Raw genomic sequence first — 25,481 nt, forward strand, 5'->3', positions numbered from 1 at the left:
AACCCATGAACGGTGAGACTGTGACCTGAGCCGAAGTTGGACACTTAACTGACTTAGCCGCCCATGTGCCCCTAAACCAAATTTATTAATAGCATCTCTTAAACGTTTTCTAGGCTAAAAGTTGAGGAAAAGTTCTTATGTTTAAACAGAAACCCCCACCAAGAAACTTAGGTGAGAGCGAGCACGAGACCCAGGGCAGGCTCGCTGGGGAGAGCGCTGGAATGTGGTGCGGGGGCTCTCTGAGCGCACCAGGCAGGTGTACGTGGGACACTCAGCAGGCTCCGCTGGCCACGGTGCTTGGCCGTGCACCCCAGCAGCTGCCCTCTCTCACTGCGTCGGGAGCACCCTTCACGCTGCCCTGGGGGTCCGTGTAGGACCTGACCATCTCTGCACCCCCTGCTGCGCTCCCAACGCCGGCCCGCCGGGACACTAACGGAACCCCTGTCGGTCCGTAAGAGGCGGGACCGGTCGCCCAGGACACAGCCCTTGGCCCCTCTCGGGTCCCCCAACAAAGCCAGGCTCTCCAGAACAGCCGTGATCTCCGTGACGTCTGCGGAGCAGGCTCTGTGCCGGGCGCGGTGCTGTTCCTGAGTCCCAGCACACGGCCGGCAGGAAATGTTGGCTGCAGGCACTTTTCTCCTGGCTTGTTCTTCGTTCCTCCACATTCGCAGTTACTAGCTTGCTAACTGGAATGGTGATAGAGACAGGTGACAAGTAAAATTTCAGTTTAGCAGGAAAAGAGTGAAAACCTTTCCAGTCGGGCCCTTTCAAGGAAAACCCACGAAGACAAATTTTACTGAAGGTGTGGTGCTCACAAGGAGCCTCGCAGCACCTGCCATCCTTTCCTGGGGCCCCTGCTGCCCACAGCAGGGCTGTGCTGTTTCCAGTGCTGTGTGTGCACACGTGTATAAGCAGGCACAAGTGTGTCAGTGCACTCACAAGTGAGTGCACGTAAGCGCATGAGTGTGCATGCAAGCACGAGTGTCAGAAACCAAGCCGTGCATCATGAATGTGTGCCCAAGTGTGAGCACAAGCATGAGCAAGTGCGTGCAAGCATGAGTGTGAGAAACCATGGAGGTGCGTAAGTGCACAAGTGTGAGCACAAGCATGAGAGCAGGTGTGGGCACGGGGGGTGCACGAGCATCAGCAAGTATGTGCATGCAAGTGTGAACATGCGAACGTGCACTACCGTGTATGCATCAGCATGTGAGCAAGTGGGTGTGTAAAAGCATGAGTGTGAACAAAACATCTGTGTACACGTGTGCATGCTAGCGTAAACGTGTAGGTGTGCGTTCGCAAGCATGAGCAAGTGTGTGCGTGCTAGTGCGAACGTGGAAGTGTGCGTGTGATCAGGTGTGTGCATGAGGTGTGTGTGTGTGTGTGTGTGCTCACAGGCCCCTCCCCTGGGGGGGCTGAGGCCCCAGCAGAGGGTGCCCGGGTGCCCCCACAAGCACGAGGCCTACCCAGACGCCTGCTGGTGGGGAAGTCGCCTGCTGTGATTTAACACCCAGCCCTCGCTGTTGGTTTCCAGTCAACAGAAGCCCCTTCTGTCGTTGGTGTTGGCGCCCGAGTGTCACTGATCCGGGCCAGTCCACGTGCCGCAGGTCTTGGCTCGTGCGTCACTCACTCTACCGAGCGCCCAGCCGAGCCGGAGCCAGGACGTGCGGGGCGGTACCTGCCCACTTCCGGCTGGCAAGTCCGGGGAAGCCAACGTCGCCGTCTGACAACCGTGTTTCAGTGCTTGAGGCCAGGAGTCCGTGTTTCCGAAGATAACGTGACGTGGAAAGAACTAAGCAAGGACCCCTGACGGAGTAACGGCCGCGTGGATCTGTGAAAACACCACCCCCTGGGAGAACCCTCCAGGGCGGATCCGCAGGCGTGAGGGGCGCGCGGGAAGGCTGGCTTCCCCGCGAGATCACGGCGGTCCCGGTGCTGCTCTGGACGCCCAGGAGCGGCCGCAGCCTCGGGGGCGGCCTCCGCGATGCTTCCAGGGGCCCTGGGCTCAGATAACGCGGGCGTGGGTTGCAGAGCTTCCTAAGCGGACGATCACTGCCGGAAATGGCTTACTTCCTGCAAGCGGAGGAAACGCGGCCCCTCGAAAGGCAAACGCTCAAGGTGGCTGTCCCACTCCGCCCCGCTGCAGACCACACGACCGGCTCAGGAAGGCCGCGAGGGACCTGCTCAGGGGGACGGGCCTGGGTCGGCTCGGGGCGCACCCGTCTCCCTTCTGCAGCTCCGCTGGCTTGGGGGCCGTGGAGCAGGGCTCACGACCGTCTGCAGCCAGAAAGGGTTTGTGCGGGGAGACTGAGGCGGGAAAAAGCTGGTCTACGCTCCTGCACGGTCCCTCCGTGACCTGAGGCGCCCCGACGGGCGGCCCAGGAGGGCGGGGGGGGGGGGGGGGGGCGGACGTGGGACCCTCGGGGGCGCACCTGAGGCGCAGGCACATCACCCGCAGGGCCGACCCGCATGGGCGCCCCGCCCTCCGCGAGTCTGGGGACGAGAGCTGCACTTGTGACATCACACCAATGCACACGTCCCGGGCCGCGCAACGGCGCCCGACGTCGTGCGGACACGTCCCGGGCCACGTCACACACGTAACCACTCCCGACGTTGTTGTGCGGACACGTCCCCGGCCGCGTCACACACGTAACCGCCCCGACAGTACGTCATATGGACACGTCGCCGGCCACGTGACACAAGTAACCGCGCCCCACGGTACGCTTTGCGGGTACTTGGGGCTGAAACGTCCGCTTCTCATCAGAAGGAAGTTAGTATTTATTTCCCCGTAACACAGCCGGCCCTCAGAGCGAGGAAACGGCCGAGCAGAGGGGCCACCCGCGGCCGTGCACGAACCCCGAGGACAGGACCCCGCAGTGCCGCGCGCGCTCACCATGGCAACAGGGCACAAACACGCGGAGACCTTTGCCAAACGTGCACTTGAACTCAAGGAAACGAAGACTCGTCTAAAGTCTCAAATTGCATTCATCAGAAAGCATTTTTGCAGCAATAATATGTTCGGTATGGAGTCCCAGCGAAGTCGGTAGAAAAGTTACATTTGGTGCTTAAGGGCATTGTTACCACCACAGCGCAACAAAGAAATCCTCCCATAATGTGCTATTAACGTCTTAACAATGCAAATAAAAGTCGGCAGGGGGACAGGTAGCGTCCCTCCTGGGGAGTTGTGGCCCCGAGACTGAAGAAAAGTCAGCCCTGTGAATTTACCGTTTGCTCTCTCCGCATCAGCAGCTGGCTTTCTGGGGGAAGGGGTTCCAGGAGCTGGCGACCGTCCTCAGCAGGCTGGGGAGAACGGCCTGCTTGGAGGGCATCCGCCCACGCACATGCCGGGGGTGGCCTGCCCTGGGGTGCGAGTCGAGGGACACGGGCACCGCAGGGCCGGCCACGCCACCCTGTCAGAAACGCCAGGTGTGCGGACTGAAGGGAGACCTGAGCTCCTTGGCCGTGTGTGCCTGGGGGGCGGGGGGGCTGCGTGAATGTCACAGCTGCGGGTTTCAGAGATACCAGCTCTGTGCCCGTTTTAGAGCAGACGCCTGGGGCTCCGGGACACGCAGGGTGCTGCGAGGTCACTGTGCCCTGGTGTCACGCCTTTACAGGGGCCACCGGGATGGGAGCCGTGCAGGCTGCCCTACGGCGGGTTCAGGCCACACGTCCTCCTGACGGGCACGGGGCGGGGCTGTGCATTTATGCCCGCGGCCAAGCCCTCTGCACTGTGCCCAGGACGGGACCCGCTCCCGGGGCTGTGCGCCAGGGCCAGCCACGGAGCTCTGCCACCCTATCAACCGCCTGCTCTGCTTTGCTAAAGATTAAGCTCAGGAATGACCTTGGGCTGACCTGTGGGGGACTCAGAGACTCGCTCTCATAAGAGCCCAGGTGTTCGCGCCTGGGTGTCCGAGGCTAACGGATTCTTGCAGCGGCAGCTGCGGCAGGGCTTCTAGGGGGTGTGGGTCCCTGACCTGCCCGCCCGGGGAGCCGTGGGGGGGGGGGGGCGCGGTCAGGCTCCCGCCAAAGCGAGGAGCCAGACCCTGCTGTTTGGCTGGCGAGGGCCTGCTGGGAAAAGACGAGAGAAGAAAGGACCCAGGCGTCCATTCATCCTCTCCGATCTGCGAGCTGCCTCCATGGGGGCCAAAGGCTCTGGGTGGCGTCCCTGAGACACAGGTCTTCTGGGGAAACCTGTCTCCCGATACCACAAGCATCAGTCAGCAAGTCCTGCCAGGACCAGGGGAAACCCTTCCTCTAACACGGGGAGAACAAGGGCTCCCTTTCTGGGATGGAATCCAGAGGAAAATAGGAGAAATGGGGACGGGGAGGGGGAAAGGGTTAGGGGGGGAGGGGAGAGGGAGAGAGATGGAGAAAGGGAGAGGGAACGAGAAGGAGGGGGAACGAATGATGATTTTAGTTAGATCGTCTAGATGCCAGGTTTGAACACTTCGACGTGGCAGTGTAAACTCTACGCTGTGCTGAAATTTCCTTCCATACACGTTAAATGGGTCCAGGGCGAGTCCGGGAACCCCGCGGCTGCCCGTGGACGTCTCCTCACCACGGACGCCCTCTTCTGTACCCACGTACCTTCATCAGGAGCAGGCAGTTTGCCATGGAGCACATCACCCGGCCCAGGCGGGACCGCCACAGCCGAACGGAGGCTGCAAGAGAGGGGCAGTGGTGAGCGTGTGACAGCTGGAGGCGAGCCCTGGCCGTCAGCGACGGTCCTTTGACTTCTGGCCTAGAAGGTCCCCTGTCACCAGGCTGCCGAGCACAGGGCATCAGGCTGGTGCTCTTGGCCCTGGGAGGAGAACGGACGAAGAAGTGACACAGCCATGAGAACAGGAAGGTGGCCGGTCAGCTTCAGGGCGGACAGGAGACCACATGGCCCAGCCACGGCCACCTGCCTGGGGGGCACAGGGCACGGGGCTGCAGGGTGCCCGCACGCTGGGCTCCGCTTACTGAGGTCGCCTTCTCAAGGTCTCCATTTCAGAGCCTTTTATTTAAAAAAAAAAAAAAATTTTTTTTTAACCTTTATTTATTTTTGAGACAGAGAGAGACAGAGCATGAATGGGGGAGGGTCAGGTCAGAGAGAGAGAGGGAGACACAGAATCCGAAACAGGCTCCAGGCTTTGAGCTGTCAGCACACAGCCTGACGCGGGGCTTGAACTCACAGACTGCGAGATCACGACCTGAGCCGAAGTCGGACGCCTAACCGACTGAGCCACCCAGGCGCCCCTTCAGAGCCTTTTAAACGGAAGCGGCAACCGCTGTCCTATCTGTGTTGCAGACCCTGTGGGCACCATCGTGGTGGCAGCGAGCACCCTCACGTGTGACGGCAGGGCGGCGATGACGCAGAAGCAGAGCTGGCTCCCCAGCGGGTGTCTGCCCGGTGGCGGCTGCAGCGGCCGACAGGCCCGGAGGACGGCGGTGCCCGAAGGACCGTCATTCCGTGAGCCGGCCGACCCTGCTCTGCCCACATGCTGCCCTTCCCATGTGCCAGGACCAACGGGCGGGTAGGATAACACCTGCCCAGAAAGTATGCTTATTTTCGGACCTGCTTAAGAACACAATAGACTTAATTGCTAGAATTAGGAACTTAACTCCCTGCGCCTTTAAGCAATTAAAAATATATTAGGTGCTTACAACATCATTTTTGTGAAAAGAAGAGTTCTCAACACTATCTTTTGTTGATGAACACAACATGTGGTCTCACCGAACTGCAGTTTATCTCCACGGACTTGTTTCTTTTTTTTCTTTTTTTTTTTGCGGGGAGAGAGCAAGAGAGAATCCCAAGCAGGCTCCCTGCTGAGCACGGAGCTCAATCCCACAACCCTACGATCGTGACCTGGGCAGAAATCAAGAGTCTGATGCTTAACCGACTGTGCCACCCAGGCTCACCCACGGCCCTCTTTCATGTGCTAATTCCAGCTCTGGGAGGAAGCCCCCGTTCACCTTCAAACTGTTTATCTATTATGACCCTTAGGTACCCAGGAAGTGCTTTCTGAGATCTAGTGTTGATCTGCAAATTCCCAAACTGGCACCCAGTACGAGAGGATGCGACATCTGAGGGTGAGTGACGCCTCCTCGCTAACTCAGCCGCAGTTACATGACTCGGAAGTGCATGTGTGCGCGTGCACACACACACACACACACACCCCTACAAACCTGGCTGTCCTTTGGGATTTCTCACACAAAGGACACTGTATTTAAAGCATAAATGCAGCCCAGTGCTGCTGGCCCCAAAGGCAAACTTCTCCTGCCCATCCTACTCCCCTCTTCTCTCAGGGTCACCACTGTCCCCTTCTGTCAGGGTCGCCATGCCCTTGGGGGCACCAGTGCAGCTCGCTGTCTCTGGCAGCTGCAGAGGAAGCACCGCTCGCCAGGATAACCCACGCTGGCCGGTGGTCACGAGAGCTCGCTCCGTGTGGGGCACACAGGGGCAAACGGCGGAGCCCCCGGAGGTGCCACAGGGCAGGTGTTGTGTGGAAAGGAGAGGGGCGGCCCTGAGGAGTCAGCGGTGGGTGAGGGGCCTCTCGGGGGCACCGATCGAGTTGGATTTTGAAGTGTAATTAGTTCATCCCAAATGTTCTCAAGAAGTTACAGACAGGATGACCTTCTCCTCACTGGTTCCCAGCAGCCTGGGGCTCAGGGTCATCCTGGCCTCCTAGGCGGTGCGCAGGGCCCCCCTTCCTCTCCTCTCCAGCACTTTGGGGCCTCTGGGTGCCCTTCTCTGCCAAGGCTGTGGCTCTGGAGGGCAGTCCCCACCCCAGGGACGCCCCTCCCCCAGGAAGGCCCAGCTCCTCTCCCCCAGCACCTGCCTGCCGCGGGAGCTGTGCTGGCTTCTGGGACCTCTGGGTGCAGTGGGGCTCCTGCACCCGATGGGGCTCCCTGCGGGCAGGCCTCATGCCTGGGCTTGCCCTTCCTGCACCAAGAGCTCCAGGCCTGGCGCCTGGCTTCCCAAACAAGGGCGAGCCAACAGATGCACGCGAGGACGGAGGCCTTACTAAGAGAGAAGGTGGGGGGGGGCGGGCATGAAGAAAACCGCTGGGGCTGGCAGTCGCTTACCGAGCAGTCTGCGCACTGACCTCGTCTGTTCTCCGGTGCGATGCTGTTCACGCTTCCGTCCTCAGCCAAGCCCTGCTCCAGATTTGTCAGGATCTACGGCAATTCCAAAGGAGAACAACAAAATCGTGAAAAACGAATTTGCTTCCAGACTTCGTCGTAACAGATTCTAGGAGACGCAGACTTCTCTGTATGAAAAAAAATTGGTCAAGGAATGTCCCACACAGACACCTTTTACACGTCAGCACTCAGGACACGGAGGGGACGCGGAGAGGGGACGCGGAGAGGGGGCCGCGGAGAGGGGGCCGCTCTCCAGCCGGTGGTGGCGTCTGGGTCTAGGACGCTCGGAAGGCACTCGAGAGACCTCAGACACAGAGGAGACGTCCTCTCTTTTCAAGAAAGGCGGCCAGTGTGTTACACACGAGGATGACTGTTAACTTCAGAAACGCCAGTCTTGCCCCTCCGCTCGCCCCCCCCTCAGCCGTGGGCTGTGCGGCCTTTTGAAATGTATCAACTATATTCTGAGCACCTGTTCCCTTACATCGTTTGTACTGTTTGGTTAATGACTTCGGGTTGCTTTGCGTGCTTTGGCTTTTCCTGAAAAGAAAACACGACGGCTATCACTGTAATGTGAGGAGGGGACGTGAGCGGCAGGAGAGAAAGGCGTGGAGAGGAAAGGCTGTGCGTCGGGAGACCCAGCGTTAACCGACGAAGCTGTGTCCCAGTTGTGTCATCACTGACCTCAGGGGCAGGTGGTTTGGGGAAAAAACCCTTCTGTTTATGGGTCACCTTGCCAATTAACATGTCCCCAAATGACCCACCCCAAGAGGGGACGCTTGCAACCCGATGAAGAACCTGCTTTGGGCTTTCGTGTGTGGGGTCCCCGGGGGCAGAGCAGAGGGCGAGCGGGGCCTCTGCGCACCTGCGAGGGTCCCTGCCTGACGCCAGCTGGAGCACAGCCTCTGTGAACAGCCCGTGCCGCCTCGCTGGGTCCAGACACTGGGTTCGGAACCGGAGCCGCGAAGGTTCTCGACTGGGTCCAAACCAGGTCACATGACATTTTTGGCTAATCTGTCTTCTGATGAAGAATCATAAAAACAGAAACAGACTAGGAAAGGAAGTCTTGAGGGCGCTTAACCTCCGGCGAGAATAGAAGGTGGACAGGAAGGGAGAAGGGCAAGAATCACTGAAGGGGAAAAGGTGGCCCAGCACCCTCCTGGTCCCCAGGCCCACCCCCAGGGCCACTGGATGGGACACAGGGGAAGGGGCGGGTGTCCACGCACAAAACCAACCACGACAACCGAGCCGGAGAGAAGGAGCCTCGCGGAGGGGGACCGCACACCTCGTGAGGACAAAGTCACCGACTGGTCGCGTGCCTCACCGCGCGTCATCTGTGCCGAGGACCCGCCTCTGGGGCCACCTTATCTGTGGCCTGGGCTGAACCACGAGGATGGTGCCAGTAGTCCAGAGGCCGGAGCCATGACTGCGGGGGCAGGTGGGAGGGGGGTGGGCTACTCTGGGCGCCAACAGGAGAGGACACGTGTCCCAGAGAGAAAAGCAGGAGTCCCCGCCCCTCTGGCACCAATAAGACTTTATGCGGTCCGAGCGCACTCACCTCCAAAAGCTTAGTTCTATGAAGGAAAGTGACAAACACCGCCACCCAAAGCCCGAAGTGTTTAGTCCGCAACCGTGGTGAGGTGTCCCTTCCCTCCCCCATCCCTCTGTCCCTGACAGAATGACCGAGGCCCAAGTCCAGGTAAGACACTGTCAAGCATCCTGGTCTGCTCCCCAGAATGAGCAAGGGGGACTGCACCAGCCTGGCCCACAGGAACACCACATTTACACCTGCCCGCAGGTTTGGGCACAGTGGTCACACGCATGACCCTGGAATCTGGTACCGTAAACCTCAGGTTCTGGTTTGTATGCCTGCGGTGTGGCACCAGACCCTGCGCTTCTGATGGGCTTTGGGTGACGCTCTGGGGACGACGGTCTGGGGACCACACTTTGTAGGAAAGCTCCGGGGAAGGAGTCTCGCAGCTCTTCCTTTGCTGGGCTGCTGCGGGCTGCAGGTGGGGTAGTTTTGGGGAATGGGTTTTGTACACGGAGCACCCAGGGTACAGACCACTGGGGGCGGGCCCTAACCCAAGGGCCCGAGTTCTCACTAGTAGCCTACTGGAGACCAGACTCAAGGGAGAGCAGGTCTGCCCTAGTGGGGCTCAGATTTCTCTAGAAAGTCCTGTGACCTACCTGTCCCACCATAGTCTCCTAGGGGAACTTCTGGGAAGAGGCTTTGCAAAGCAAAAAGAGGCTTCTTGGAGCTGTTTCAAGCCACTCAAGGGGGACTAAACACTTCCACAGACCAGGCTCTGTGCTCAGTCACTTGTCTGCATCCGGATCTAACTCGCACGCAGCCCCGAGGCAGCGGGTGACGCCCCTCATCTACAGCTGAGGGCCTCAAGGCTCACGCGGGCCGGTCACTCTGCCGGGAAAAGACAAGTGCACCTGGAAAGCTTCCCCATCTGCCTGACTCCAGAGCCCTCCCAACCCCTGCCTGTGGACACAGTGTCCCTTCAGGGCTTCACACTTTGAAACAATGCTCTCTTCTCTGCATGCGGATCACAGAAGGACAGAACACACAACATCAAGATATACAAGTGAGGAATACAGAACTCCAGACCTCCTCATTCCCCTGACGCCCACTCTTTGCTGGGCTCTCATGCACGAGTCAGGACTAGATTGTTTGATAACTTCTGCGGCCTGTGGTTCACTTTTGGTGCATCAGATTTTATTTTTAACGTTTATTTATTTTTGAGAGAGAGAGAGCGTGAGCAGGAGAGGGGCAGAGAGAGAGGGAGATACAGAATCCGAAGCAGGCTCCAGGCTCCGAGCTGTCAGCACAGAGCCTGACGTGGGGCTCGAACCCATGAACCCTGAGATCATGACCTGACACTTAACTGACTGAGCCGCCCAGGCGCCCAGGGGCATCGGATTTTATACTAGGTTGCTGAGGGGTACAGTTCACATTCCCAAGTCGACATCCTGAGATTTGCAACGATGCAACCTGGAGTCTCTAAAGGTGTGAACTGCCACCCTGAGAAGAGTCAAGACACAAACCTTGTAAAACCCCAATGACAGGGACACTCTTGAGCTCCTCTGAGGGCCAGGAGGGTGAGCGTCTCCCACCCTGATCCCCAGCAACGGGGACCCTGCTGTCACCTCCTGCTTGTGCACTCTGACACACAAGGCCAGGAGCGTGAGTCTCTCCCAGCTGATCCCCGGCGACGGGGACGCTCCTGTCACCTGCTTGTGTACTCCACGCATGTACGGGCCCAGGAGCATGAGGATCGGTGGCAAAGGGCGGAGAGGCCGCCTCCAGCCTTTCAGTGATCTCTCTCTACTTGCCAATCACTCCCATCTTATCTGATGAAGCCACAATCAATTTGCTCTCTGCTGCAGCGGCAGGAAAGCGGGCAACGGCACCATCCGGGTCAGGTGAGGCCTGGCAGGGCAGACGTTGTCGGTATGCCGATGGCCAGCCTCCTGGGGCGTTTCCCTGAGGTCCAGCTGAAAGACATTAAGGCTTCCTCGAGACAAAGCTGTCACCTCTGCCTTATTAGCAGTCAGCAGCAGAGAACCATTCCTATCAACACTCCGGAGTATGTTTCTTTTGCACAAAAACATGCCTGACCCTCCGGCTTCTTCAGCTGTGGGGGCCTCTAAAGTAGCACTTCTTTTACGAGGTTCCTTCCGCCAGGCTAACTTGGGACGGGTGGAGGCTGCTGGGTTGTGGGAGGGACGGAGGTGAGCTCAAGACCACGCGGGGCACGTCCGTATCGGCAACGACCCACACCCCAATTTACTTTGGCATCGTTCTTTATGGACCGTGTCTACTTCTGCAAGTGGTGTTAGAACTCTGTTCCCGTGGCTCTCTCCCAACTGGTCTGTAAAGGTCTCTCAGGACTAGCAGCAGAGACAGGCTGCAGAGAAGCCAGAGAAGGAGGGACCGCGGGACAGAGGCACCTGCTGTCCTGATGTGATGGTCTCTAGCTTGCCCGAGGCCCGGGAGCACAGCAAATTTGTTTGAAATCAAGGAGCATTTCACCTTCACAGATACAGTCACACCATCCAAACATCTACTAGTCTACCACATTCTTCTGCATCAAAGACAGCAGGGAAAATGGGTGCCCTGGGCCACCTGGTAAAGGTCACAAGTGACGTCCTGCTCAAACTGGGCCCCTTGTTAAAATTCGGGACCACGGTCTAATCTCAGGCTCCCTGGCTGACTACAGAGAGTCTGTAACCACTGTCTGGGGAAGCTTCCACATTAGGGAAAGCCTGGCCTCTTCTGAGCAAACGACTGCTTTCTAGACGCCGAGAACTGTGTCCTGACGCCATTTCCCTCCTGGCTCTGGTGACCAGGAGACAGACCTGCTTTTTGGTTCCTTTCCTGTTACCACCGTCTTAACTTCACCTTCTCTGTCCTGCGGTCTCGTTTAACTTTTTTTCAACAGAAAAATGCCTGATTATAAGCTAAAGTACGCTGACATAACTACGGCTGAGAAAATAAAAAAGAATAGAACGGCCTCTGTTCCTGTTACCCACATAGCTAACACAATGCTGTTCTCCCTTCAGCGGATGTTGTTTACAGGAGACCGTACTGCAATAATAAATCTGTGGGCTGGCTTTGAAAATGAGCATCGTGTGTGAACATTTCCCACGTCAGGGCTGTGGAGTTAGATGACTGTTTGGAAACCACGTCATGCCTTGACACCCCAGGTCCGGGCCTGCTCCGGGGCCCTTGTGTGCGGCTGCCATCTAAGGCTGTTCCTTCTCACTTGGGCAATCCATGCTGGGATCAAAACTGTGAAGAGCTAGCTGACTGTTGCTGGAGAGACAGCTGTCAGATGGCAAAGCTCACAGCGTATTATCTGCACACACAGTCACAGCATATGGTCACAGTGTGCTATCCGCGCACACACGGTCACAGGGTATTATCTGCGCACGGTCACAGTGTACTGTCCACACACACGGTAACGGCGTATTATCTACACACACAGTCACAGTATATTATCTGTGCACACAGTGTATTATCTACGCACACGGTCACAGCGTATTATCTGCACACACAGTCACAGCATATTATCTGCACACGGTCACAGAGTATTATCTACGCACACGGTCACAGTATATTATCTGCACACACGGTCACAGTATATCATCTGTGCACACAGTGTATTATCTACACACACGGTCACAGTGTATTATCTGCACACACAGTCACAGCATATTATCTGCACACGGTCACAGAGTATTATCTACGCACACGGTCACGGCGTATTATCTGCACACGGTCACAATATATTATCTGCACACACGGTCACAGCATATTATCTGCACACACGGTCACAGCGTATTATCTGTGCACACAGTGTATTATCTACGCACACGGTCACAGCGTATTATCTACACACACGGTCACAGCATATTATCTGCGCACACGGTCACAGCGTATTATCTGCATGCACGGTCACAGTGTATTATCTGCACACGGTCAAGCGTATTATCTACACACACGGTCACAGCGTATCATCCACCCACATAGTCACAGCATATTATCCACACACACGGTCAGTGTGTTATCTGCACTCATGGCAGTGCTCTCATGTTCCCAGCAGCCTGAAGCCCTCAGTCCCTTCCCAAGGGACAGCAACCTTCCACCGTCCTGACCTGGCTTCCTGCTCCACATTGACCCTGTGTGAGCCTTTGATTCTACAACCACTGCTGACCTCTGGCCCGGAAAAACGACCTGGAGGACCAACAACAGACGCCATAGGAGCAGTGAGAGCACAGGGGACAGACAGCCCTAAGGGGAATGGGAACGTAGTAACTGCTTTCTTCCCAGAAACGACAACTCTGGTTGTGTAGACTGTCCTTGAGTTGAGCCTCTCAGACCGCCGTCAGGGCTCCTGGCCAGTCTGAGGCCACCACACGCAGCCCCGGCCCGACTTCCCGTCCTGGAGCCTCGAGGGGGTGGCCCGGTTCTCCACCCACCACCGGACACCGGCTGGCCGAGCCTCATCTGGGAGGGAGTCACCGAGTCCGTGCCCCAGGGCTCAATACCAGCGCCCGGGTCGGGCAGGAGGAGGGGCCAGGCGTGCAGGCTGAGGAAGGAAGGCTGGGGGAGGGGATGGGTGGAGGACGTCACCCTAGGAGATGTGACTCCATGTCCTGACCCCTCAGCAGCGAAGAGCCCCCCCCCCCCCCCCCCCGGTCCTGTGAGCCCAGCCGCTGGGGCCACGGTCCCCGTCAAGGCGACACTCAAGTGTGCTGCCTGGGCCACGTTCCCAGGGTGGCGGGGAGACTGCTGCACTCGGGGGAGCACGGGAGACCGCAGCGTGACCCCACGGGGAGAGTCAGGAGCAGGTTTCCGGGGCCGGGCGACCTGTTCTAACATAGGCTCCCCCACCCCCACCCGCCGTCAGACCCTGGTGACTCTTCCACGTCTGTAAAACGGGGACGCTATCACTTCAGACGGCTGTTGTGTTAACGGAGGGTGTAAAACACAGAGCACGGCACGTTATGGTGCGGGCACCGCTCACATGGTCACGGTGACCCCACGGCCACTGTGGGCGCTCGACCTGGCATACCCTGGGGGCCGCGCTCAAGGACACAGGAGAGAGCACAGGGATGTGGGGAGGGTCCTGGTCAAGAGCCTCAGGTTTACAGCTCTCCTGGGGTTTCCCGTTGGCTGTGACCGACTCAAAACACCAGCCTGCTGGTGTCGGACGGAGCCTCGGAACCCTGTGGTCCAACCCCTGACCCCTGACCTCTGGTTTATAGGTGGAGAGCGGAGCGGATCAGTGGCCGTGCACAGAACAGACCTGTATGCAGGTAATGCATCCGTGCCCCTAACTTTACCCCGCCAGATCAGGCTGCCACAAGAGTGGTGTGCGGGCCTTTAGTATTTTTAGCTTTTGCACTTTTTTTTTTAAGTTTATTTTGAGACAGTGCGAGTGGGGGAGGGGCAGAGAGAGAGGGAGACAGAGAATCCCAAGCAGGCTCCACACCGTCAGCACAGAGCCTGACGCGGGGCTTGAACTCACAAGCCGTGAGATCGTGACCTGAGCCGAAACCAAGAGTCAGATGCTTAACCGACCGAGCCACCCAGGCGCCCCTGGATTTTGTACTTGAGTAAATAAGTCCCCGCACGAACACTGCCTTCCTGCCACCTCACCCTGCGTGTCCACGGTATGCTGGGGAATGGCTCACGGATCACGGGGCGGGGGAAGCGGAGCCCTGGAAACCGCGCTCACAGAGGGCAGGGCAGGGGGTGGCGGGTGTCGTGCTCAGCCCTGAACTGTCGCGGGCTATGCACACAGGTGCTCATACACATCTGCCCGCTGACCTGACAGCAGGTCAAAGACAGACCACTCCCGCTTCAAAGCCCCCGGGGGGCCTCTCCGGCTGAAACCACCCTCAATTATGCACGGGACGAGCTTGCAGGTAACACTCGCCTCTGGGGGGCAGGGGGGCAGGGGGGCAGGGGGGCAGCGCGCAGGAGGAGGAGAGCGGAAGCTCAGGGGCTGGGCTTCTTATCTGCCGGGTGGTGGCCGAGGAGCCGTGGGGGGCCTGTGGGCACCACCTTGCTCTGTGTCCCCCACCCCCTTCTCTTTACCACCACCAGTCCTGTCACGTGGGGCTGCCTCTGTCTTGGGAGGCGGGGCCAGGTTTTAAGTTGGAACACAAGGCAAGTACATGTTGAGATTAGCCATGGAAATCCTTTTGGCCAGAGGCCAACACACCGTTCCTTCCAGGACGGGCTGCCTGTGTTGCTTCCGGAATTAGAACCACCCGCCCTTCTCTCAGTTCAGCAGCACGTGACGGATGGGCTTACATCTGGGTCGTGCCGTCAGAAGGACACCCACTGGCGCACGGTGCGGCCCCGTGACCTGGGCTGGGATGTCCACACCCAGGTGGCACCCGAGAGACCAGTCACGCTCAGGCCCCGGCAGCGGGTCCCTACACCGCAGGCCGCGCCGGGCCAGGGGCTCCTGTGGTGTGACCGCACTGGGCCTGCTCACCTCTCTGCCCTCATGAGCCATCGGCTGTCACCGCCTGGCCACCCGGGGATGAAACCACCTGAGTGAGGACGGACCCCATCTCTGGGGGCCGGCCTGTGGGACCGGGGATTTCAGATACTGGTCCCGGGGCTCTTATTCGTTGGTTCAATCTACCACCAAACGCAGTAAGACGTGTTCGTACTGGATGGAGCAGAGAATTTGGCACAGGCAGGAACGTTGTCGGTCTTTCTCCTTTCGGCTGGGACGTGTCACAATGAGGGGTTGAATCACAGGACCACAGGCAAGTTAGCTGGCCTCTCTGTGCCCCAGTTTACTTAGCTATAAACGTGGGTAATGGAATCCCTACTTCACTGGGTTTGCATAAGGATTAAATGAGCTGTTATTAGAAAAATGCTGAGGAACAGAGACCAGTCCCTGACGAAGACGCTGTATTTCAGGGGAATGGGTACAACAGTCTAGAGCAGCCGTGGCGGCAAGACCTGCCCTTGTCTCTCCCTACCCTGCAGCACATGAGATACCTTAGGACCAGGAAAACGGACTCCTAAAACGTCTTCTTTTCTCCCCTCGAGTCACTGGAACACTTGGAATTTTCTCTCAAGTACATAAAAATTCCCCCGATGCGATATGGAGGTAAATGAAAAACGTAATTAACAAAATCATCTGTGTACAGTTTAGAAAATCATTGATTTTGTGTTTCTCGGCAACAAGTTATACGCTTATGTCTGAAAATAGCTGTATCTTAAGTGTTTTAAGATTCAAGGAAAAAAGTGTTGGAACCTAAAAAAAATGTTCCCCGTCAACCGATTAGCGTACAAGAAAGAAGAGTTTTCCTGTCTTTCTGAAGTTATGCAGGGCGGAGGCTGTGAGGTGCCTGGGACACCTGCTCGCGCCGGAGTGAGGGCTGCTGTGCGGGAAGGAGCCCGTCCGCCTCCCTGCCAGGAGCCCTGAGGACGCTGGCATCTTGGAAAAAGCCCATAAAACCTTCCTCAAGAATAGCGAGACTGAAAGGAGGGACCGGAAAGATACACTCTCATTTAACACAGGGCCGTGTCGTGCTGCTGCCCTCACCGCTTGTGGTCACAGCTCTGGGCGCTCCGCAGACGCGACCTCACCTCGAGGGAGGCAGGAACAGGCGCTTCGCTTCCATCTAAGGGTGAGCAGCCTGAGCGGTGGGGTGGCCCAACGCCCGGAGGTGGAGAGACTCTAAATCCCCTATTTCTTCCGAATATCACTTCACAGCATAATCTGACCTGTGGATGCAGCTTGGTGCCTTCCGCGTCACTGTTAGCGTTCAACCGAGAACAATTCACAAAGCGCTTCTGAACCTTACCTGCCTTCGGAGTCGGCATTACGAATGCCAGTTGTCATCACACAGTAGGACTTGCTTTGATTCTGGAACATTTTAAACTACTACTTCCCTAAACATTGCTCCCGGGCCTCTGGGAGACACGAAGTAGGTGCCTGTAGGATTTGCAGGATGCGTGAAGGGCCTGAAGAGACATTTTGCTAGACAGAGAAGACACACGGGTCTGCCACGTGTAAGGGCATGTGATTTGTACACAAGAGATATTTCCCTGCTTTTAATCTACCAAGGATACCAAGGAAGACTTACATGCCAACAAGTTGGACGACCCAGATGAAGTGAATAAATTCCTAGAAACATATAATCCTCCAACATCGAACGAGGAGGAAATAGCAAATCTGAACAGGCCAACTACTAAGAGAACATTTCAGGCCAATATCCCTGATGAACATACATGCAAAAATCCTCAACAGAGTATCAGCAAACTGAATCCAACTCTACGATAAAAGGATCATACACCACGAGCAAGCGGGATTTGTTGCAGGGATGCAAGGATGATTCAACACCCACATACCAATCTGCTACATCACATTCACAAAACAAGGAATGAAAATCCCGTGGTATCTCCACAGTTGCAGAGAAAGCATCTGATACAATTAAAAAAAAATTTTAACGTCTATTTATTTTTGAGATAGAGACACAGAGTGTGAGCGGGGGAGGGTCAGAGAGAGAGGGAGACACAGAATCTGAATTGGGCTCCAGGCTCTGAGCTGTCAGCACAGAGCCCGACGCGGGGCTTGAACCTGAGAATTGCAAGATCATGACCTGAGCTGAAGTCGGCAGCCCAACCGACCGAGCCACCCTGGTGCCCTGCATCTGACACAATTTAACATCCACTTATGATTAAAAACTCTCAACACAGTGTGTATAGAGGGAATGTACCTCAATATAGTAAAGGCCATATATGACAAAGCCATAGTTAACATACTCAACGATAAAAGATCGAAAGCATTTCCTCTAATATGAGGGACAAGTTAAGGATGCCCACTCTTACCATTTTTATTCAGCACTTTTTTTATCCAACACTTTTTTATCCAACAATTTAGTGGAAGTCCCAGCTGCAGCAATAAGGAAAAGAAATAAATGGCATCCAAGTAATTAGGAAGTAAAACTGTCACTATTCACAGTTGATATGACACCACATATAGAAACCCCTAAAGCATCCACCCAAAAACTATTAGACCCAATAAATGAATTCATTAAATTGGCAGGATTGAATTCATTAAATTCAATTCATTAAAATTGGCAGGATACAAAATCAATATTCAGAAATCTGTTGCATTTTTTTCATTTTAGTTTTTTTTAATGTTTACTTATTTTTGAGAGAGACAGAGACAGAATGTGAGTGGGTTAGGGGCAGAGAGAGAGGGAGACACAGAATCGGAAGCAGGCTCCAGGATCCGAGCTGTTGGCACAGAGCCCGACGCGGGGCTCGAACTCATGAGCTGTGAGATCATGACCTGAGCTGAAGTCAGACGCTCAACCGACTGAGCCACCCAGGAGCCCCTGTTGCATTTTTATATAATAATAACCAACTATCAAAAGAGCAATTAAGAAAATAATCCCGTTTACTACTGCATCAAGAAGAATAAAATATGTAGGAGTTAATATAGCCAAGGTGAATCACTTGCCCTCAGAAAACTGATGAAAGACACTGAAGACGATGCAAGTATATAGAAAGATACTCTGTGCTGCAGAAAAATACTGTCAAAATACCCAAAGAAGCCTACAGATTCAACACAATCCCTATCAAAACACCAATGGCCCTTCTCACAGAACTAGAGCTAAAATAAACGAAAATAATCCCCAAAGTTTGTATAGAAGCACAAGAGACCATGAAGAGCCAAAGCAACCTTGAGGAAGAAGAGAGGTACGGGAGTATCATGCTTCCTAGTTTCAAGACTTACTAGAAGCTACGATAATCAAAACAGTTTGGTACCAGCACAAAGACACACACACACAGGTCACCGCAACAGGTAGGTGACCATAAAAGCATCGTTAACTGATCTGTGACGAAGGACACAAAAATATACAACGGGGAAAGGAAAGTTTCTCCAACAAATGTCAGGGAAACTGGACAGCTACATGCAAAAGGGTGAAAGTGAACCACCTTCTTACACCATCCACAAAAATGAACTCCAAATGGATTCCAGACTTAAATATAAAACCTGAAACCATAAAACTCCTGGAATAAAACAGAGGCAGTAAGCTGTCGGACACTGGTTTTGGTGATATTTTTGGATCTGTCTACTCAGGCAAGGATGATAAAAAAGAACAAACAAAAAGGACTAAATCAAACTAAAATGCTTTTGACAGCAAAGGGAATCATCAACAAAATGAAAAGGCAACCCACTGAATACACGGCGTATCTGATAAGGGGTTAACATCCCAAATACACAAAGAGCTCATAAAATTCCATATAAAAAACCCCGCCAGGCAGAGGGCCCGAAGAGACATTTTGCTAGATAGGGAAGACACACAGGCGGCCAACGGGCACACGGAAAGATGCTCAACATCACCAATCATCACGGAAATGCAAATCAAAACCACAATGAGGTGTTAGCTCACACCTGTCAGAACGGCTTGGATCAGAAAGATAAGAACTAACAGGTGTTGGTGAGGCGGTGGGAGAAAAGGCAGCCCCGTGCACTGCTGGAGGGACTGCAAGCCGTGCGGCCACCACGGAAAACAATACGGAGGTTCTCTCAAAGCTGAAAAGAGGAAGACTCTACGATCCGGCAGTCTACTTCTGGGCACTTACCTGAGGAAAATGAAAACGCTAACCCAAAAAGACATATGCACCCCTATGTTCATTACAGGATTATTTATAACAGTCAAGATTTGGAAGTTAAATGTCATAGATGTCCACGGATGGACGACCGGATTAAAAAGGTGGGGTATATACATACAACGGAATATTAGCCGTGAAAAGAATGAAATGTTGCCACTTGTGACAACACCGATGAGTCTAGAGGCTATTAGGCTACGTGAAATCAGTCAGAGAAAGACAGACACGTATGACTCCACCCACACGTGCAACCTAAAATACAAAACAAAACGGAAACCGACTCGGACACACAGAGAACAAACCGACGGCTGCCAGAGGGAGGGGGATGGATGAAATGAGCGGGATGAAGAGGTGTAAACCTTCCGGTTGCAAAGTAAGTAAGAGAGAGATGTGACGTACAGCATGGGAAGCCAGTCGCTAACACTGTCATGACCTTCCACGGTGACCAGCGGTAACCAGACCTGTTGCGGTGACTGTTTCCTAACGTAAGTGATATTGAACCACTGGGCTCTACACCTGGTACGAATACGGTATTGTCATGTCAGTTCTTCTTCAACAACAACAACAGATACTAAGGAAGAAGGATTTCAGGCCCCAAGCTCTGCATCCTCTGCCCCCAACAACAACTTCGGCAGGCAAGAAAACCACGGTCACGATGAACTGGGTCCCCCTGCCTTCCCGCAGGAAGCAGTGATGGCGGATGTCGGGTGGGTTGGGTAGAGAGTGATGTGGCTGCTCCCTCCAAGGAAGGGGAAGGGAGGGGGTTCTCCGCTGGGCGGGGGGGTGGGAGGGGGTGCCAGAGCGGCCCACCCGGGCACCATCGGTACCTTGCTGCAGACGGCCTTCACTCGGTGCAGCCTGTCCAGTGACTCCTGCGGGTTCCCCAGGTACTGCTGAAGCTCCGCGTGTAAGATCCTCATCGAAAACGGCACCATGGAGCCTGGGACGAGAGCAAAGCCAAGCTAGTTAGTTGGCGGTAAGAGAGCACGCCTTCGCGCTGAACACGCCTGCGGGAGGGAACTGCCGATGTGGCAGCGGGAGGGACGCCAGCACGCCTTCCTTTCTCGGTAAAGTCTGCAATGGTGTCTGTCGTAAAATGTATGCCGGTTTTCTCGGCAAAGCGCCACAAGGACCAAAGGCGAAGGCGATGTCCCTAACTGTTTCCATAGCTGTGCGGTAACCATGTAGAAACCAGAGGCTGCGCCCTCCCGCGGCGAAAGCCGCTGCATCTTTTCTATCTGTTTGGGGAGGCAAGCTCAAACAGAAGGCTGCCCACAAGCCGACCCCGAAAGGAGGCCCGCCAGGCACGGGGGAGCAGGGGAGGAAAGTGAGCGAAGATGTGCCTCAGGCCCAGGTCCCGAGGACGGCGCTTAGCCTGATCCGGTGGTTTGTGTGGGTGCGTGTGCGCAGCTCTGGAGGGAAAGCTCTACCTCACAGGTGCCCCGACGGGAGGCAGGGGAGCCACACGTGAAAGCTCCACCCCCAGGGCCACCCCGCAGGGGGTAATTCACGGCCACGCAGCCCGGCCAGAGTGCTGCGGGGGAGCGAGGGTGGTGCTCTGAAGAAGGGCTCACGCACGGGAATCGAAGGGGCTGCGTCAGCTCTCGGAAGAAGGGAATCTTTTTGTGAATGTCTCTTCTGATACGGTTTGGAATCTGACACCTGGTATATACACGGAGTACGCGTAAACCGTCAAAATGATCAAACGGCCTGTGCTGGTTATAAAGGAGACCGTGGATATGGAAGTGACAACACGGGGCGGTCACACAGCCAGAAGAGGGCTTTTGAACACAGACCGAAGGCGTCGGTGTTTAGATCCCGAATACAGTTTGGAAGATGGTCAGAAAACAAGCTGTGTGACACCTGTAAGCGACGCAGCGTCTCTGGGCCCCAGCCTGTCCCTCGGCCTAAGCATTAATCATCAGGGAGGGTCTGCCACGGGCCACGCTAGCATGGCTTTTCGCCTGTGCTTAGTCCTCTTGGAACTGTACGACGCTCTAGGGTCTTTACCAGAGACTGAAAGAAAGATCTAAAGAGGGAAGGCGAAAATAAGGAACTTGACAGAAAATAGGTTGTATTGCAATTGTAAGTCCGGACAAAAGAAAGATGACAATTACTGAATTTTAAATGTCTGAATTTTTTTTTTTTGAAAAAAAATTTCTTTCTTGATGACACTAAATAATTCCTATGTCTAAAAACAATGGATGACTGAGTTTACATTCTGGAATGAGTTGTTCTTGGCTTCCTAGAAAGATGTCTTGACCATCAGCATCACTAAACGTGGGACTGCGCTGACACGGGAAGTGATACACCCTTTCATATCACGTAAAGAACAGGTGACAATCGCTCCCGTGTGGGTCAGAATTCACCTACAGAGAAAGAAGATCTCTAGATCTCTTCAAACTCTGTCAGATCAACACAGAAACAAACATTCTACTGCAAGTTCCCAGACCCACTTTAGAAACGAGCTGAATATATGAACAGGTGGCAGGGAGCTATCTGCTCTGCACCCTGGCAAATGCCCATGTACCCGAGGAAGTTTCTGCATTTAAAACACATGTGGGACTTAAGTGAAAATGAACATGCAGCTTATCAAAGTTTGTGAGATTGAGGAAAAGCAGTGCTAAGAGGGAATTTTATAGCATTAGACACATATATTTGAAAAGAGACAAGATCTTAAAATCAATCATTTAAACTTCCATCTCAGAACACTACAGAAAGGCAGAGCGTGTAGAAGAGAAAGGGGAGAAATAAAAATTAAAGCAGAAATCAATGACACTGAAAACAGGAAACCAACAGAGGAAATCAACAAAACTCAGAGCTGTTTTTCTGACAAAATGAGTAAAATTTATAAATGTCTAGCCAGGCTAACAAAGAAATAGAGGAGAAGACATGAACCCTAATATTAGAAATAAAAGGGAGGGAGGGCGCCTGGGTGGCTCAGTCGGTTGAGCGTCCGACTTCGGCTCAGGTCATGACCTCGCAGTCATGGGGAGTTCGAGCCCCGAGTTGGGCTCTGTGCTGACGGCTCGGAGCCTGGAGCTGCTTCGGATTCTGTGTCTCCCTCTCTCTCTGCCCCTCCCCTGCTCACGCTCTGTGTCTGTCTCTCAATAATAAATAAACGTTAAAAAAAAAGAAATGAAAGGGAGGGACACATCACTACTCACCATACAGACACTAAAAGGATAATAAAGGAATATTAAGGACAACTATGTCCACAAATTTCATAACTTAGATGAAATGGACCAATCCCTTGAAAGACACTGTTTATTAAAAATCACCCAACTGACACTGATGGTGAGCATCTTGTCATCTGTCTGTCATCCTTCTGGATGTTTCTTTGGAAAAGTGCCTATTCATGTCTTCTGCCCATTTCTTCACTGGATTGTTTTCTGGGTGTTGAGTTCTGGGTGTACTTAATGATGAGAAACTAGACGTTTTCCCTGTAAGATCATGAATAAGGCAAGGATGTCCTCTTTTTACTCCTATTGTACATCATACTAGAAGTCCCTAATTAATGCAATAAGACAAAAAAAAAAAAAAAAAAAAGAAAGATGTACAGATTAGAAAGGAAGAAATAAAACCCTCTATGCAGAGGATAAAATCGTCTATGCAGAAAATCCCAAAAGACTGACACGAAAATGGAACAGAACCAAACAAAAAGCCCTCCCAAACATAAGCAACTAAAGGGGACAGGATACGAGGATAATACATGAGTCAGTCGGTCTGACTTGCCATACCAGCGATGAACTGAAATTCGAAATTACAAACATATTACCCTTGACGTTAGCACCGACACAAATGAAACAGTAAGAGGTGAATCTGACAGAATAGCTACAACTGTGTGAGGAAAACTCCAAGTCTCTGCTGAAAGAAGTCAAAGGCGACGTGAACGAACGGAACGACGCTCCATGTTGACAGACAGGAGGACGTAACATCGCCAGGGTGTCCGTTCCTCGCAGCTCCCCCGGCAGATTCAGTGCAACCGCAGTCAAAACCCCCAGGTTACTTTGTGGACATAAACGTACCGGCGGCGGTCTGCTTTAGGTGGAGACGCAAAGACCGTAAAAATCCAACACAGTATTGAAGACATGGGCAACGCTGGAGAACGGACACCCCAAACTTTAAGACCTACTATTAAGCTACTGTGACCCCAGCAAAGGAAGAGAACGAGCGCCTCAATGGATGGGAACAGACAGCCCAGAAACAGGCCTCCTAAACCCAGCCAGCTGATCTTCAGCGAAGGAGGAAAGGGAAGTCAATGGAGGGAGGACAGCCCCTTTGACAAATGGTGCTGGGACAACCAGACATCTACGTGGGGGATCGATCGAAACACAGAGCTTCATCCTTCACGAGACTTAACCCAAAGTGGGTAAGAGACCTAAACGTAAAATGCAAAACTGTGAAACTTCTAGAACAGAACATATGAGAAAATCTAAGTGACCTGGGTTCGGTGATAACTTTTTAGATACAAAAACACGATCCGTGAAAGAAAAAAAATTGGGACTCATTAAAATTAAGAACTGCCCTGTGAAAGACCATGTCAAGAGAATGAGAAGTGACAGAAAACCCTGGCAAAATGCACATGTCATGAAGAAAGGGGTTGTATCCAAAATATACAAACAACTCTTAAAAATCAACAAGAAAACAACTCAATTAATAAATGGACAACGGATCTGAACAGGTGCCTCAACGAAGGTATACAGATGGCAAATAAGATGAGAAATGCTCCCCGTCACACGTCTGTCATTAGGGACCTGCAAACTGCAAACTGCAAACTAAAACGGCAGTGAAATACCAGCAGACACCCGCTAGAACGGGGAGTCCGGCAAGATGCCACCACCACACGCTGGCGGAGATGAGGAGCACCAGGAAATGGCGTTGATCGCCGGGAAGAGCGCAAGACGGTGCTCTGCCCTGGAAGACGGCCTGGCAGGCACAGCGGAACCAAAGCCGGGCTTACCGTAGGAGCCAGCAACAGTGCTCCAGGCGCTTAGCCAAGTAACTGCAGAATCCGAGTCCGCACAAAATCCTGCACGAGAACGTCGACGGCAACCTTGTTCGTAACCGCCCCAAACCAGAAGCAGCCGAGACGTCTTTTGATACGGGAATGAATAAATAAACCGTGGTACACGCAGCCAATTGAGTATTTTTCAGTAGTAAAAAGATACGTGCTAGCAAACCACAAGAAGCCCTGGAGGAATCTTAAAGGCACACCGCCATGTAAGAGAAACCCGTCTGAAGAGGCCTCGTATTGTATGGTCCCAACAGAAGACGATCTGGAAGAGGCAAAACTGAAGAGGCAAACAGATCAGTGGTTTCCAGGGGCCGGGGGGAGGGGAAGGACAAGCAGGCAGGACACAGAGGACGTTGAGGGCAGTGGAACTATCCTGCAGGGTACCAGAATGGTGGATACGCAACACTGCCCGCTTGTCCGGACTCACGGAACGTACAACGCCGGGAGCGAACCCTGAGCTAATGGATTTTAATCCTAATGGACCAACCAGTATAGGTTCATCTATCGTAACAAATTTAGCACAGGAATGCAAGATGTTTACAGATGTTAATAATAATAATATATTAATAAAATGGTACGCAGAGGAGAGGGCATATGGAGCTCTCTGTAATGCTAAACTTTACCGTGAACCTTAAAGAATCCGAAAAAGTAAAGATGATTTACCGAAAAAAGAGAAGACATGCCCAACCGCACACAGAATTTACTGGACAAGACAGTATCCCCAAATCACTGAAGGAAAATGTAATTTTCAGTAAGCACTGTCGGGATATGTGAATGGCCACATGAATAAAAATAAAGTTAGATCCATTCTTTAAAGAAAAAGGGTTTGGGATCTCAAATTAGAAATAATAATAATAAAAAAAACCCACAGGGGCGCCTGGGTGGCTCAGTCGGTTGAGCATCTGACTCCTGATTTCAGCTCAGGACATGATCTCATGGTTTGCGAGATCGAGCCCTGCGGTGGGCTCTGTGCTCTACAGTATGGAGCTCTACATACTGGGCTCTACAGTATGGAGCCTGCTTGGGATTCTCTCTCCCGCTGCCCCTCCCCTGCTCTTTTGCGTGTGCTCTCTCTCTCTTCCCCCCGAATAAATAAACATTAAAAAAAAGTGTTTTTTCCTTAGGAATACTAAAGGTAGCCAGTTATAGTCGAAAGAGGAATATTAATAC

At 53.7% G+C, this 25,481-nt stretch overlaps 1 protein-coding gene and 1 long non-coding RNA gene across 5 annotated transcripts in view; both read right to left on the reverse strand.

The window, feature by feature from the left end:
• TRAPPC12 (trafficking protein particle complex subunit 12) overlaps positions 1-25,481 on the reverse strand; it is an 82,180-nt gene that overhangs the window by 15,268 nt on the left and 41,431 nt on the right. For all 4 annotated transcript variants that reach the window (XR_006201025.1, XR_006201026.1, XR_006201027.1 and 1 more), the window contains exons 6-8: positions 20,122-20,234; positions 7,086-7,158; positions 4,585-4,658 (exon numbers count right to left, since the gene is read on the reverse strand). Coding sequence is in view for 1 of the 4 variants with exons in the window: in XM_042933776.1 (XP_042789710.1) it covers positions 4,585-4,658; positions 7,086-7,158; positions 20,122-20,234 (260 nt within the window). In the remaining 3 variants the exon portion in view is untranslated. The remainder of the gene's footprint in view (positions 1-4,584; positions 4,659-7,085; positions 7,159-20,121; positions 20,235-25,481) is intronic.
• Positions 62-2,399, reverse strand: LOC122216665. The gene is made up of 2 exons (XR_006201028.1): positions 1,464-2,399; positions 62-686 (listed from the first exon to the last, which is right to left on the reverse strand). It is a non-coding gene; the product is annotated as an uncharacterized LOC122216665 (long non-coding RNA).

This window comes from Panthera leo, chromosome A3 (assembly GCF_018350215.1).
Source record: "Panthera leo isolate Ple1 chromosome A3, P.leo_Ple1_pat1.1, whole genome shotgun sequence".
In the NCBI taxonomy this organism is placed as follows: domain Eukaryota; kingdom Metazoa; phylum Chordata; class Mammalia; order Carnivora; family Felidae; genus Panthera; species Panthera leo.